The following is a 16,222-nucleotide window of genomic DNA, read 5'->3' as shown; positions in this document are numbered from 1 at the left end:
CATCTTAATTATATTGTATAGCTTACTTCCACCAAGCCCAGTCACCTTTGTGTGAATGATAATATGACATCAGTATGCTGGGCTCTGTTGATCATTGCTCTTAATGCCTTAATGCAGAGGTTCTCAAACTGTGTGCCTGGGCACCTTAGGGTGCCTCTGGGTATTTGCAGCGGTGCCCTGGATTGGTGGTCCGGGACCAATTCAAATTATTTACGTCAGGTTAGAGACAAAACCAGTGCTTGTGGCTTCCATTCATAAAATATGTGGACAAACAGAAGTGAATCTTGTCCTTCACCACATAACTGAACCCAAGGATGACATATGAAAACAATTTACTTAATTTAATATTTTTTCTCTGAATTTCTCAGTAAGAAACTTATGACCTAGGGGTGCCGTGAAAAATTTCTGATACTCTAGGGCGCCCTGACTCAAAAAATGTTTGGGTACCACTGCCTTAATGTATTGTGTGTTATCTTGTAGGCTGGAGGAGACATTCACTGTCAAGGTGGCAGACTTTGGCTTAGCAAGAGACGTTTATGATAAGGAGTACTACAGTGTTCATAATAAGACTGGAGCAAAACTACCAGTGAAATGGATGGCGTTGGAGAGCTTACAGACACAGAAGTTCACAATGAAATCTGATGTGGTAATTATATATTCCTTTACAGTATAATACACTTTATTTGTAAATTATTTTAAGTTTCTTCATTTAAATGTAAGAACATGCTCAGTCTGAAAATGGCAGCTCACTAGGTACTTGTATAGTACAGAGATTAAACATACAATGTAATAACAAATCCATCACATATTAAAAGGAAAAAAAGCAAAGAAACCATTGTGTTCTGCATTGTGCAGCTCCTCCTATTACCACGAGAGCTGTTCTTCCTGTGGGTAATATATAGAGCAACTACAAGATGAAGAGTATGTGCCACAGAATCATATCTCATGAATCTTTCCTTTTCACACTGAATAAAGCTAATAGCATAAGCAGATCTCCCACATCCTGCCCGCTTCCTAATCAGTAGGGCAGGATGTGGAGATAATCAGGGGTATCCCAGCACTGTATGGAGAGGCGGGGCTATATGATGCAAATTATGCCACTTTAGTCCCTGCGGACCAGTATTTTCCCGTAGTGTCGGCAAATATGAATAGGTGCCACTTTATTTTCATATATTAGTTTCCCAACAACACTGCAATACATTACAATACATGCCGTGTCCTGGAAAATACTGTGAAGCTGCAGTTTCCCAGTGTAAGTCCAGATTCTCTGTGATTTTATAATGTCTCCGCAATGCTGTTTTCAATTGCTTCTCGACGTGACAATAGCTTGTACATGTAAATGTGTGAATCACATGTGAGTGGCTCTATAAAACAGTTATATAATAATATGTGATGTGTATTTGCTACGTACAGTAAGTTACAGAGACTCCTCTAATACCATGAGGGTATATTCCTCCTCAGAATCTACAGCTGTGCTTATAAGTAAATGCAAAAGCAGTCACAAGCGTAGGGGCATCTCCCAAAGTGATGATGCGGTTATGTAATGCTGACTTATAACCTGTGAAGAGGTTCCCATGAAACATCTGGTTACCGTATTAATACAAACATATAAGTCAGGTCTAGTCCTGTGTGAGCATCATGTTTCAGAAAGACATCTTTTTTAAATTACTATGAAACTGTAGTTCTAGGAATGTGTCTGTGCAGTATTACATGATGCCATACAACATTAGTGTCAGGCCAGGATGCACAGGAAAACAAGTGAATGAGGATTTTATTCCATTAAAAGGTGCTGTAAAATAATAATAATAATAATAATAATAATAATACAAAAAGGTTACAAAAAAATTGTTATTGTAAAGTTAATAATCTTCCACCTTCCTACCATTCACGGCTCTTGTTGCATGTGATTCCTGTAGTAACCAATAATATTCAGTCATACAACCTGGTAAAAGGGAGAGTTCACCAGAGGGGGCTCACTGTAAATTCTAGCATACAAATGAGTGACTTGGAACCTAGCCAATAGCATGTGAAGGCGGGAGAGCTGTCATTGAGCCAGATCTCATAACATATAGCTGCTCAGCTGTACAGAGTTCCCCACAATAACATAGCAGTGAAGGAAAATACTTGAAAAACAAAAACTTTTTATTTTGTTTTAATATTTAAAATAATAAAATAAGGATTTTTTTATTTTATGAATCAGCTCCTTTAATAACAGAGAGAAATGTATATATGTATAGTATATACATGGTCATGCAAAGACCCTGTAATTGGTGTGAGCATTTGAATAGTATTTTAAAATACCCCCGGGATGATGCTGCAAGAATACCTGCTTTTATCCACTTAGAAATTGTGCTGGATATTGAGATTACTGTAATTGATGTAAAAATAATGACTGACAATTTATGTAACTGAAAGAAAATGACATCTATTCTTATTTGTAAGTACTAATATGGTCTATCAATATACAGTATGTACTAATATATTCTGTATTTTACTATAGCTAACACTTGTTATATTTGGTTATGTATTTGTATCATACTTGCAAAACAGCTTGCCCTAGATCTATATCTAAACTGGGATTTTTTTAATGTGTCACTTACACTATGGGTACAAACATACTGTACACTATTTTAAGGGGTATATGTTAGCTGTAAAATTGGCCAGATCCTACTTATAGATTATTCGTATTAACTGTAGATATTCATTCACTCGATTTTATCTTCTAGGTTATTTTTATTGCCCTTCGATCACACAAAATAAATCTTCTAGTAGACACGGTTATATTATGGGGCAATGCCATGTCATGTGACAATTTATACCCAGAGTATGGAATATTTGTGTCCACCACCCCAGCAACTTTAGCAAACCAGTATTACCCAAAAACCCATGGGGCTTATGTACAGATATCATCATGTATGACCTTTGATTGTAAGATCACTAGTTCTTATTACAGTAAACCTTTTTTTAACATCCCAGATTTCTGGTATCTGAAATACTAATATCACAAATTATTTTTTAGTGGTCGTTTGGCATACTGTTATGGGAACTAATGACACGAGGAGCTCCACCATATCCGGATGTTAATTCTTTTGATATAACTATTTATTTGTTACAAGGACGAAGACTTTTACAACCTGAATATTGTCCTGATCCATTGTAAGTGCCCCCCATGTCAAATGAAACAAATGCCATATATTGTGTTTAGAAGATTGTACATGGACTGTAAAATAAATGTGTGTGCGTGTGTGTGTGTGTGTGTGTGTGTGTGTGTGTGTGTGTGTGTGTGTGCGTGTGCGTGCGTGTGTAAATTTGCCTCCCCTCGGCCACTTTGCATGGCTGTCCCCTGTGGACATAGGGGGTCATTCAGATCTGATCGTAGATGTGCTAAATTTAGTCCTACCCCCCGTAAGGGTGCAAAAGCATCGCACAGCGGCGATGCTTTTGCACCCGCTGAGTAGCTCCCTGCCAGCGCAGCTCCTGCATGCTGACAGGCCACTAGTCAGCGCATCCCGGGTCGCAGCGGCTGCGTGTGATGTCACGCAGCCACCACGGGCCCCCCCCACCACAATGGTCCAGAGAGACACCTCCATTAACGCCGTTGGCACGCCCCCTACCGCCCCACGACTACCTCTGCCTGTCAATCAGGCAGATGCGATTGCAGCCCAGAGATACTGTTAGCATCTCACTGGGCTCCCAGGGTGTGCACATGCAGTGTGCTCGCTGCACGTGGGCACTCCACATAGTGATTCAGACTGCGATCACTGCCGCTGCAGCGATACAGTCTGAATTTCCCCCATAGTCTCATCAAAGGCACATATGATATGAATGGTACTGAGATTAATCTTTGCCCAGTAGTCTGATGCACTAACATCTTTTGCTGCTCATGTTTGACATAAATCCAAAAGCAGACGCTTCTCACAATTATCAGCAGAGTGCACCTGTGCAGCAAGAAACTATGGCAGATTGTGCAGATTGTGTGACAGTTACCAGCTACATTGAGTTATCCTTTATGAACTTGCCAGACAGTGATGCCAGGGATGTGATTTTACCACTTCTTCAGTGAAGCATCAGCCTGATTCAGAGTTGCGCACAATTCCGAATGCAGTCAGATCTTGTGATTTTTAGCAAAATGCGCAACTGTCACGGCATGCATATGTTACATAGATAATTTATGTGTGATTCAGGGTCATATGCATCTTGGTCAGAGCTATCTTAACATATAGGCAAACTGGGCAGCTGCATAGGACCCCACAATTCTAGGTGCCACCAAGCTGCTCAGAACGGTGAGACAGCATTCTCTACCTGCCTCCCAGTTTTCAGTCAGTAAATAGCTGTCAGCATGCTAATTGGTGTATGGCTGGAGCTATCCACCAATCAGAGTGCTGACAGTCACTCAGTGTATAGAAGCAGGCGGAGTGACAGTGCTGAACCATGATGTTATGATTTTTTTAGAATTGGTTCCGTGAATGGGTGGTAGGGGCCCAAGTGCGGTACTTTGCACAGGGCCTACTATGCTGTTAAGACGGTCCTGATCTGACTGGCTTCTTATTTGTATATAGGGGAAGCATCCCATGGCAAATAAATTAATTACAAATAGCAGCACACCTGAAATACTGCAGCTATAAAAGTGAAAAGGGCCACTTCACAATACAACACCAAAATGATGAAATAATGTAAATAAACTCCTACAGCGCTGTAACCATTCACAGATTCACAGCTTCTTTGTCAAAGTAACAGTGTTGCTCTAGATTATACTTTATTTCTTGTTATGACTATTGGGGAACATACTGTATACTGGTGAGTGATTGGAGAGGATAAAGGTCCATATACTGTGGGTGATTGGAGAAAAACAGAAAGATGCCACTGGGAGTCAATTTACATCTTACCTAGGTATCCATTCTATCCATCTGTATTATGAATGTATTTCTTTTCAGAAATAACTAAAGGAATTGGTGGTGGAGGCATTTCCCTTTTACATATACATTATTTCTCTAACGTCCTAGAGGATGCTGGGACTCCGTAAGGACCATGGGGGATAGACGGGCTCCGCAGGAGACATGGGCACTTTAAGAAAGACTTTGACTCTGGGTGTGCACTGGCTCCTCCCTCTATGCCCCTCCTGCAGACCTCAGTTTGATACTGTGCCCAGTGGAGACTGGGTGCATTTCAGGAGCTCTCCTGAGTTTCCTGTCAGAAAGTAATTTGTTAGGTTTTTTATTTTCAGGGAGCCTGCTGGCAACAGACTCCCTGCATCGAGGGACTGAGGAGAGAGAAACAGACCCACTTCTCTGAGTTCAGGGCTCTGTTTCTTAGGCTACTGGACACCATTAGCTCCAGAGGGATCGGTACACAAGTCTCACCCTCGCCGTCCGTCCCAGAGCCGCGTCGCCGTCCTCCTCGCAGAGCCGGAAGAAAGAAGCCGGGTGAGTATGTGAGGAAAAGACCCATCTGAGGCGGCAGAAGACACTTGGATCTTCACTGAGGTAACGCACAGCACTGCAGCTGTGCGCCATTGCTCCCCTTCACCTCACACACTCCGGTCACTGTAAGGGTGCAGGGGGGGGGGGGGCGCCCTGGGCAGCAATATAAACCTCTCTTATGGCACAGATGTATATATACATGTACAGCTGGGCACTGTACATGTATAAAAAGAGCCCCCGCCATGTATTGAAAAAATTGAGCGGGCGGGGCTTCTCCCTCAGCACTCACCAGCGCCATTTTTTCTCCACAGCACCGCTGAGAGAAAGCTATACGGACTCTCCCCTGCTTGACACACGGTGACAGAGGGTTTAAAAGTAGAGGGGGGGCACATAATTGGCGCAGATACATAAAACAGCGCTGCTGGGTAAACATTAATTTACTGTGTTATTCCTGGGTCATATAGCGCTGGGGTGTGTGCTGGCATTCTCTCTCTCTGTCTCTCCAAAGGGCCTGGTAGGGAACCTGTCTTCAGAATAGAGCTTCCCTGTGTATGTGGGGTGTGTCGGTACGTGTGTGTCGACATGTCTGAGGCTGAGGGCTCACCTAAGGAGGAGGGGGAGTTTATGAATGTTAGGTCTCCGTCGGCGGTGCCGACGCCGGACTGGATGGATATGTGGAATGTTTTAAGTGCAAATGTTAATTTATTGCACAAAAGGCTAGACAAAGCCGAAGCTGGGGCACAGTCAGGGAGTCAACCCATGCCTGTCCCTATGTCGCCGGGACCTTCGCCGGGACCAGAAGCGCCCACTATCCCAAATAGTTGACACAGATACCAACACGGATTCAGACTCCAGTGTCGATTACGATGATACAAAATTACAGCCAAAGGTGGCTAAAGGTATTCGATATATGATTATCGCAATAAAAGATGTGTTGCATATCACTGAGGAACCCCCTGTCCCTGACACGAGGGTACACATGTATAAAGTAAAGAAACCTGAGGTCTCCTTTCCCTCCTCACATGAGCTGAACGAAGTATGTGAAAAAGAGTGGGAAACTCCAGACAAAAAACTGCAGATTCCCAAAAGGATCCTAACAGCGTATCCTTTCCCGTCGCAGGACAGGATACGGTGGGAATCCTCCCCTAGGGTGGACAAGGCCTTGACGTGCTTATCAAAAAAGATAGCGCTTCCATCCCAAGATACGGCTACCCTCAAGGATCCTGCTGACCGCAAGCAGGAGGTTACTCTGAAGTCCATTTACACACATTCTGGTACGTTACTCAGACCGGCTATTGCGTCGGCCTGGGTTTGTAGTGCTGTAGCAGCATGGACAAATTCCTTATCAACGGATATTGAGACTCTTGATAAGGATACCATTTTATTGACCCTAGGGCATATAAAAGATGCGGTCTTGTATTTGAGGGATGCTTAAAGAGACATTAGTTTACTGGGTTCCAGGATAAACGCTATGTCTATTTCTGCTAGGCGTGTCTTATGGACCCGACAGTGGACTGGTGATGCCGACTCCAAGAGACATATGGAGTTGTTGCCTTACAAGGGTGAGGAATTGTTTGGAGAGGGACTCTCGGACCTCGTCTTCACGGCTACGGCAGGTAAATACATTTTTTTGCCATATATTCCCTCACAATCTAAGAAAGCGCCTCATTATCAAATGCAGTCCTTTCATTCCAATAAAAGCAAGAGAGCACGTGGATCGTCCTTTCTTGCCAGAGGTAAGGGCAGAGGGAAAAAGCTGCATAACACAGCTAGTTCCCAGGAACAGAAGTCCTCCCTGGCCTCTGCAAAATCCACCGCATGACGCGGGGGCTCCCCTGAGGGAGTCAGCTCCTGTGGGGGCACGTCTTCGACTGTTCAGCCACGTCTGGGTCCACTCACAGATGGATCCATGGGCAATAGAAATAGTTTCCCAGGGTTACAAGCTGGAATTCGAAGAAGTGCCTCCTCGCCGGTTTTTCAAATCGGCCCTACCGAAACAACCCCTGGAAAGGGAGATAGTGTTACATGCGATTCACAAATTGTGTCTTCAACAAGTGGTGGTAGAGGTTCCCCTGCTTCAAAGAGGGCAGGGTACTACTCAACTCTGTTTGTGGTTCCGAAACCGGACGGTTCGGTCAGACCCATTTTAAATTTAAAATCCCTGAACCTTTACTTAAAACGGTTCAAGTTCAAAATGGAATCGCTCAGGGCGGTCATTGCCAGCCTAGAAGGGGGATATTTTTTTGTATCTCTGGACATAAAGGATGCATACCTGCATGTCCCCATATATCCTCCTCATCAGGCGTACCTGAGATTTGCGGTACAGGATTGTCATTACCAATTTCAGACGTTGCCATTTGGGCTTTCCACGGCCCCGAGAATTTTCACCAAGGTAATGGCGGAAATGATGGCGCTCCTGCGCAAGCAGGGTGTCACAATTATCCCATACTTGGACGATCTCCTCATAATAGCGAGATCACGGGAGAAGTTGCTGAACAGCGTATCACTTTCACTGAATGTGTTACAGCGACACGGCTGGATTCTCAATATTCCAAAGTCGCAGCTGAATTCTACAACTCGTCTGCCCTTCTTGGGCATGATTCTGGACACAGACCAGAAAAGGGTTTTTCTTCCGACGGAAAAAGCGCAGGAACTCATGACTCTAGTCATGAACCTGTTGAAACCAAAACAAGTGTCAGTACATCATTGCACTCAAGTTCTGGGAAAGATGGTGGCAACATACGAAGCCATTCCATACGGCAGATTCCATGCAAGGACTTTCCAATGGGACCTATTGGACAAATGGTCCGGGTCGCATCTGCAATTGCATCAGCGGATCACCCTGTCCCCCAGGGCCAGAGTATCTCTCCTGTGGTGGCTAAACAGTGCTCACCTTCTAGAGGGCCGCAGGTTCGGCATTCAGGACTGGATCCTGGTGACCACGGACGTGAGCCTCCGAGGTTGGGGAGCAGTCACACAGGGAAGAAATTTCCAAGGACTTTGGTCAAGTCAAGAGACTTGTCTTCACATCAACATCCTGGAACTAAGGGCCATATACAACGCCCTACGTCAAGCGGAGATCTTACTTCGAAATCGACCAGTTCTGATCCAGTCAGACAACATCACCGCAGTAGCTCATGTAAACCGCCAAGGCGGCACAAGGAGCAGAGTGGCAATGGCGGAAGCCACCAGAATTCTTCGCTGGGCGGAGAATCATGTAAGCGCTCTGTCAGCAGTGTTCATTCCGGGAGTGGACAACTGGGAAGCAGACTTGCTCAGCAGACACAATCTGCATCCGGAAGAGTGGGGACTTCATCAGGAAGTCTTCGCGCAGATTGCAAGTCGGTGGGGACTACCCCAAATAGACATGATGACATCCCGTCTCAACAAAAAGCTACAAAGGTATTGCGCCAGGTCAAGAGACCCTCAGGCGGTAGCTGTGGACGCCCTAGTGACACCGTGGGTGTTCGAGTCGGTATATGCGTTTCCTCCTCTTCCTCTCATACCCAAGGTGTTGAGGATAATAAGAAAAAGGGGAGTGAGAACAATTCTCATTGTTCCAGATTGGCCATGAAGGACCTGGTATCCGGATCTGCAAGAAATGCTCACAGAAGATCCGTGGCCTCTTCCTTTAAGGCAGGACCTGTTACAACAAGGTCCCTGTCTGTTCCAAGACTTACCGCGGCTGCGTTTGACGGCATGACGGTTGAACGCCAGATCCTAGTGGAAAAAGGTATTCCGGATGAGGTCATTCCTACGCTAATAAAGGCTAGGAAGGACGTGACGTCTAAACATTATCACCGAATATGGCGAAAATATGTTTCTTGGTGTGAGGCCAGGAATGCTCCTACGGAAGAATTCGATCTAGGCCGTTTTCTTCACTTCCTACAAACTGGAGTGAATTTGGGCCTAAAATTAGGCTCCAGTAAAGTTCAGATTTCAGCCTTATCCATTTTCTTTCAAAAGGAATTGGCCTCTTTACCTGAAGTACAGACTTTTGTGAAGGGAGTACTGCATATTCAACCTCCTTTTGTACCTCCGGTGGCGCCTTGGGACCTTAACGTCACATTGGTTTGAACCACTTAAAACAGTGGAGTTGAAATATCTCACTTGGAAGGTGGTCATGTTGTTAGCCTTGGCTTCGGCTAGGCGAGTTTCGGAATTGGTGGCTTTATCACATAAAAGCCCCTATCTGGTTTTCCATATGGATAGAGCGGAGTTGCGGACCCGTCCTCAATTCCTACCTAAGGTGGTCTCATCCTTTTCATATAAACCAACCTATTGTCGTGCCTGTGGCTACACGTGACTTGGAGGATTCCGAGTCCCTTGATGTGGTCAGGGCTTTGAAAATTTACGTGGCCAGAACGGCTAGGATCAGAAAAACAGAAGCACTGTTTGTACTGTATGCAGCCAACAAGGTTGGCGGCCCTGCTTCAAAGCAGACTATTGCTCGCTGGATCTGTAACACGATACAGCAGGCGCATTCTATGGCAGGATTGCCGTTACCGAAATCGGTTAAGGCCCATACCACTAGGAAGGTGGGATCGTCTTGGGCGGCTGCCCGAGGGGTCTCGGCACTACAGCTGTGCCGAGCTGCTACTTGGTCGGGGTCAAACACCTTTGCAAAGTTCTATAAATTTGATACCCTGGCTGAGGAGGACCTCCTGTTTGCTCAATCGGTGCTGCAGAGTCATCCGCACTCTCCCACCCGTTTGGGAGCTATGGTATAATCCCCATGGTCCTTACGGAGTCCCAGCATCCTCTAGGACGTTAGAGAAAATAAGATTTTAAACCTACCGGTAAATCTTTTTCTCGTAGTCCGTAGAGGATGCTGGGCGCCTGTCCCAAGTGCGGACTACTTCTGCAAGACTTGTATATAGTTATTGCTTACATAAGGGTTATGTTATAGTTTCATCGGTTTTGGGCCGATGATATGTTGTTCTTCATACTGTTAACTAGATAGTATATAACAAGTTATACGGTGTGATTGGTGTGGCTGGTATGAATCTTGCCCTTAGATTACAAAAATCCTTTCCTTGTACTGTCTGTCTCCTCTGGGCACAGTTTTTCTAACTGAGGTCTGGAGGAGGGGCATAGAGGGAGGAGCCAGTGCACACCCAGAGTCAAAGTCTTTCTTAAAGTGCCCATGTCTCCTGCGGAGCCCGTCTATCCCCCATGGTCCTTACGGAGTCCCAGCATCCTCTACGGACTACGAGAAAAAGATTTACCGGTAGGTTTAAAATCTTATTTTTTTTAGCATGAAGGATGTTTAAAATTGTCATATGTTATTGCATTGTGTGTTTTTTAAGTTTAAGATATACTTTGATGAAAAAAAAGTGAATCTAGAATAGTTACAGCGCTGTAAAGGGGGGTACACACGGAGAGATCCGTGCTTAAAATCTAAGCAATCTTGCTAGATTGCTTAGATTTTAAGCACGGATCTGCCGTGTGTATGCCCTCCAGCGATAGCGATGCGCGGCCCCGCACATCGCTATCGCCGATGCTAGATTGAGCTGCATGCAGGCTCAATCTAGCGGGTCGCTCACTTCACCGTTGTGTGAAGTGAGCGGCCCCCCGTCGGCTTTCCCCCTCGCTCAGCACATCGCGCTGTGCTGAGCGGGGTGAGAGATGTGTGCTGAGCGGTCTGTGTTAAGATCGTTCAGCACACATCTCTCCCATGAGTACCCCCCTTAAGAGTTTATTGACAATTGTAAAGCGCATTGGGATTTGCTGCGCTATATAAGAAACTGTTAATAAATAATTAATTGACATTATTGTGTAGGCAGATTTTCTGGGTAATCAGAGATGAGTGCATGCAGATATCAGGTGGTTCTCCTGTAGCAAGGATAGGGCAGGTTGGTGCACATGCAGATAATAGCAATGGTTATGCGCAGGGGGCGTGACTGTAACAAAGATGCAGTAGACTCAGGATACAAGATTCATGATCGCTGGAAGCAGCTAGAATTGCGATTGCTTTACGTGCTACTCAGAATCAGTCCCATCGTAATTAAAGTGGTCACTAGTATGTTAAAAGAAAGTAATTGAAGAAAAACAGATTGATGTTGATCAGTTTTGTATATTCTCTAGATAAACCAGTCATTAGAAAACTGCATATATCTTTCATTTTTTTGGAAGAATAAAACTATCTTTCTTTTTTCCTGGAAAAAAAAACCCAACAGGTTTGAAGTTATGTTGAAATGCTGGCACCCAAAGCCAGAGCTACGTCCAACATTTTCTGAACTGGTATCAAGAATTTCTTCTATCTTCTCAACTTTCATTGGGGAGCATTATGTTCTTATTAACACAACATATGTCAACATAAAATGTTCCGCTCCCTATCCATCTCTTCTATCAGCAGAGGAAAACATGGATTTCAGCCTGGATACGTGATTTTTCCTCCGAAGAGACTTGTGACTGGATCGCTTACTATTGATTTTCATGCAGAGACTACGTTTGTTGTCCACGTACTTCCTCAAAGTTTTAAGTTTAACGCTCTTTGCGTTGCTTTCAGTTTTGTTACATTGCACTTGAAGCAGAACATTGTGGATCAATATGACTACAGATTGCTGAACAGAAGATGGTACAAGATAAGTGATATATTTTCCTTGGATGTTCGCAAAAGGTTGCTTGTTTCTTGTGTTTAACCTAGTCATTTCTGCCATGTGTTCAGCACAGAAGACATTTGCCCACTCATTAACGAAGGAGGACAACGCACAGATGTTCTTGGACCTCTTACTAAGTCACTGTGAACTCTCTGTTGTACTTTATTATTATGTCCTCTGAATAGCACTTTTATCTAGGCAACTATTGCCAGTTCATTGAGTGATGCATATATATCGAAGAAGACAAATGGACAATAAGTTAGAAATATATATGTATTAAATTAAGAAGAGCCAAAAATCATATTGCAGCTCTGTTGTTTCATAGAACTATCCTAAAAAAATACTGCCATTAAAAAAACAACACATTTTATTGCAGAGAACTGATCATAATGGAAGCTTGCTGTTTGAAATATTGACGCCCAAGTCACATACTGTAGATTGTACAGTAATTGTAAAAACGAATTCGGAAACAGCGTGTATAATTACTGACTAGTATAACAGTACATTCACATACCTGTGGTCAGGGTATTTCACGCGCACTGGGGATCCGAGTCTTAATGTTACACTTTCTAGCTGGTTATTGATGTCTTTCTAGGTTGACGGAGATGGATGTGAATGGACAACATCAATGGGACAAGACTAAAAATCTAACAGTGGACACTAGTATCAGTGAACAAGTAGTAATTAGACATTTGTTGACCCTCCAAACATGATTTTGTACGTTTATTTAATTTAAGCGTAAATCTGTTAAGTACATCTTTTCTGTATTGATAACTGTAGAACAACTTTTCTTAAGTTATGTTTTTGAAAGTAACATTCACTAACTAGAGATATCAAAGGCCAAGCGATGCACACTTTTCATACAATAGACCACAGGTTCTCAAACTCGGTCCTCAGGACCCCACACGGTGCATGTTTTGCAGGTCTCCTCACAGAATCGCAAGTGAAATAATTAGCTCCACCTGTGGACCTTTTAAAATGTGTCAGTGAGTAATTAATACACCTGTGCACCTGCTGGGTTACCTGCAAAACATGCACTGTGTGGGGTCCTGAGGACCGAGTTTAAGAACCTATGCAATAGACTGAAGGACCTTCCAATAAATAAATTAGATAGGTCAACCTTGTGATGGTACAATAGAGGCAGGACCAAAACTGTAACAACATTTATTACAAAATAAATCAGGTTGGGAGCAGCACACTGGAAAAAAATCAGGACAGCTCAGCTTTCTGGTTACTCAAGAAGATTTCTCTGAAGCCTTCACACCAGAACACAATCGTGTTTGTATTGTATTGGACTTTTTCTGTTTATGCAGGTAATATATCATACACAAGTCAACGATTCTAGCATTTTACTGATGTGTACACTGGAGCAGCACATGTTTGTTAATTGAGTTAAACAGTAACTGGAAATAAAATGCTTGTTCCTGTGGAATTTTTGGCTTTATGCTGTACAATTTATTTGGTGTAGGATGTAACTGGATTTGTTGATGTAACGTATGACATTTAAAGTTTTATATTTTTATAATAAATGTTTATTTTTAATGCTATGTACATTACTTTAATGTTAATGGTTCAAACATGGTGAAATATGTATGTAATTTTCATTTTCCAAGTGCTATTAAAGTTTAAGAAATAACCTTCTTTTACTTGTTGCAGTATGCATAAGAAATATTTGCCACTTTGCAAAACTATAAAACATAAGTGTGGTTATTGTACAGCTGTAGCAGAGGACAAGAATAATGGTAAGATTTATCAATCTAGATAGTTTCATCAACATCTTATATACATGACCTGCTCCAGTCCCTCTGTGTATAAAATATGGTGTTACATACACACACACTTATTCCCCACTCTTTTATTAGGATCTGCAGGCCTGCCAACTATATAATGGCAAGATCAAGCTGCTATACCCCCTACAAACCTTCTCATCTTGAGGTCCAATGCCTTTTTAGGTCCTCATCTAGGGGTCTATCTCCAGTGGGTATATTTACTAAAATTCGATTTTGAGATCACTTTTATGAATCTACAAAATAAACTGAAATCGATTAATTTGGTTTTCTAAATCCTTGCAAAAAATCCTTTATTTAATAAAAATCAATTTTGCATACCTCCCAACTGTCCCATTTTTCATGGTCTGTCCCGCTGTCCCACTGTGGGCCGCAGTGCTCTATGGTTGAGGGGGGGGGGGGGGGGGGGGGCAGTTGGGGGATCCCCTTGTCACTCACTGCTCTGAGCAAAGCAGCGGTGAATAGATGCTGTGCGCATTCTCACAGCGTCTACTCCCTGGCAGAGAGGTACAGGGGGCATGCCAGTAGCTCACAGAGCACGTAAATTTGGTGCACGTAAATATCCCTCCTTGAGGCTTGAAGGATTTGGGATGTATGATTTTTAATTCGATTTTAAAATCAAATTCGATTTTGACTCCTATTTAGAAGGGATTTTGGGTTGAAATTTTGAAATCCCTTCCAAAATCAAACCTCAAATCTCCAGCAAAATCGATCACAACTTCCTCATTGCTTCCCATTGGTCCAAATGTATCACATGCACACTAATTAAAGGGGAAGCTCTCTTTATACACTGTTTTATATATGAAAACCTAACTGATGATTAAAAAAATGTGTGTTTTTTTAAATACTTACAGCTGAAATAGTTGTCAATAAACTTAGCCCTAATCTGGCTTCCTCTCTGCCTTCCATTTTCTGTGCTCACATAGTCAGTTGTTGGTAACAAAACCTCTACCTGCTCCCTGTTTATTGCATAATCTGGGGGGAGTGGTTTATTCAATGCGTGATTATGTAAAAGACGTCAGCAGACCACAATATCCGGCACTTTTGCCAAATGATATAATAATATGCCTCCCACATTATCTATTTTTAATAGACCGAAGGTGCATTCTGTCATGGATTGGGTGGCTATATGTATAGGTAACTTACCCAACAACCATCCCTCTGGAATTTGACTCACCTCAATGGTATTAGATAAGGGAAAGAAAACAGCTGCGCAATGGAGATGGGAACAGTAAAATAAGGAAGCTGACGTATAATGATTAGGAATTAGCTTAAAATATTTTATTTTACAATATATATAAAACCATAAATATGGTGGAGCGTGAAGAAATGCGTTAGGACACCCTCATTGGCTTAATTTTTGGACCGGTTTACCCTGTTTAACAAGCACTCAGATCCACACCACATGAGCGGCACTGGCATTACAGCCCTTGCAGCGGCTAATCCACTCTCTTCAACGCCGCCTCCCGCTACAGTGGTCCGCCGATCGGCACTGGCATCACAGCCCTCTGCAGCGGTAAAGTCACTCTTTCTAACGCTGCCTCCGCTACAGTGGTCCACCGAGTGCACTGCCCCACAATTTCTCCCCGCACAGCTACGTGGGTGGCATTGCAGGACAGCCCATGGGAGAGGTAACTTTTTCTTCACTACTATATTGGATCCCACTCAACAAAACGGAGTCCAAATACTTCCACCTACGGGACTGTATTGCATTAACACCATAAGTGTGTGGATCATTTCTTTGCTCAGTATCCTACATCTACACTTAGGATAAATTGTATCTTTCCATTGCCATCTTGTATGCATGTTGCAACTGTTGCCGCTCTCTAACTACAACTGCTTGTTTAATTAAGCCATTAGCCACTTCAGTGCAGGTTAACTGGACATTAGTTATATTGGTTTGGTTATTCAGACAAGCTTATTTAATTTTCTCTGACGTCCTAGTGGATGCTGGGAACTCCGTAAGGACCATGGGGAATAGTGGGCTCCGAAGGAGGCTGGGCACTCTAGAAAGATCTTAGACTACCTGGTGTGCACTGGCTCCTCCCACTATGAACCTCCTCCAAGCCTCAGTTAGATTTCGTGCCCGGCCGAGGTTGGATGCACACTAGGGGCTCTCCTGAGCTCTTAGAAAGTAATAGTCTTAGATTTTTTTATTTTCAGTGAGACCTGCTGGCAACAGGCTCACTGCAGCGAGGGACTAAGGGGAGAAGAAGCGAACTCGCCTGCTTGCAGCCGGATTGGGCTTCTTAGGCTACTGGACACCATTAGCTCCAGAGGGATCGACCGCAGGCCCAGCCTTGATGTTCGGTCCCGGAGCCGCGCCGCCGTCCCCCTTACAGAGCCAGAAGCAAGAAGATGGTCCGGAAAATCGGCGGCATGAAGACTCTGTCTTCACCAAGGTAGCGCACAG

General features: G+C 43.6%; 1 protein-coding gene across 2 annotated transcripts in view; it reads left to right on the top strand.

Annotated features, from left to right (window-relative positions):
- MET (MET proto-oncogene, receptor tyrosine kinase) overlaps positions 1-13,564 on the top strand; it is a 226,627-nt gene extending 213,063 nt beyond the window's left edge. For both annotated transcript variants that reach the window (XM_063927234.1, XM_063927235.1), the window contains exons 19-21: positions 481-646; positions 3,020-3,156; positions 11,600-13,564. In XM_063927234.1, the coding sequence (XP_063783304.1) occupies positions 481-646; positions 3,020-3,156; positions 11,600-11,810 (514 nt within the window). In that variant the 3' untranslated portion in view covers positions 11,811-13,564. The remainder of the gene's footprint in view (positions 1-480; positions 647-3,019; positions 3,157-11,599) is intronic.
- Positions 13,565-16,222: the final 2,658 nt, after the last annotated feature.

Source organism: Pseudophryne corroboree, chromosome 6, assembly GCF_028390025.1.
Source record: "Pseudophryne corroboree isolate aPseCor3 chromosome 6, aPseCor3.hap2, whole genome shotgun sequence".
NCBI lineage: Eukaryota > Metazoa > Chordata > Amphibia > Anura > Myobatrachidae > Pseudophryne > Pseudophryne corroboree.
Note: the sequence above shows the minus strand (reverse complement) of the source record. Positions and strands in the feature narration are given on the sequence as shown.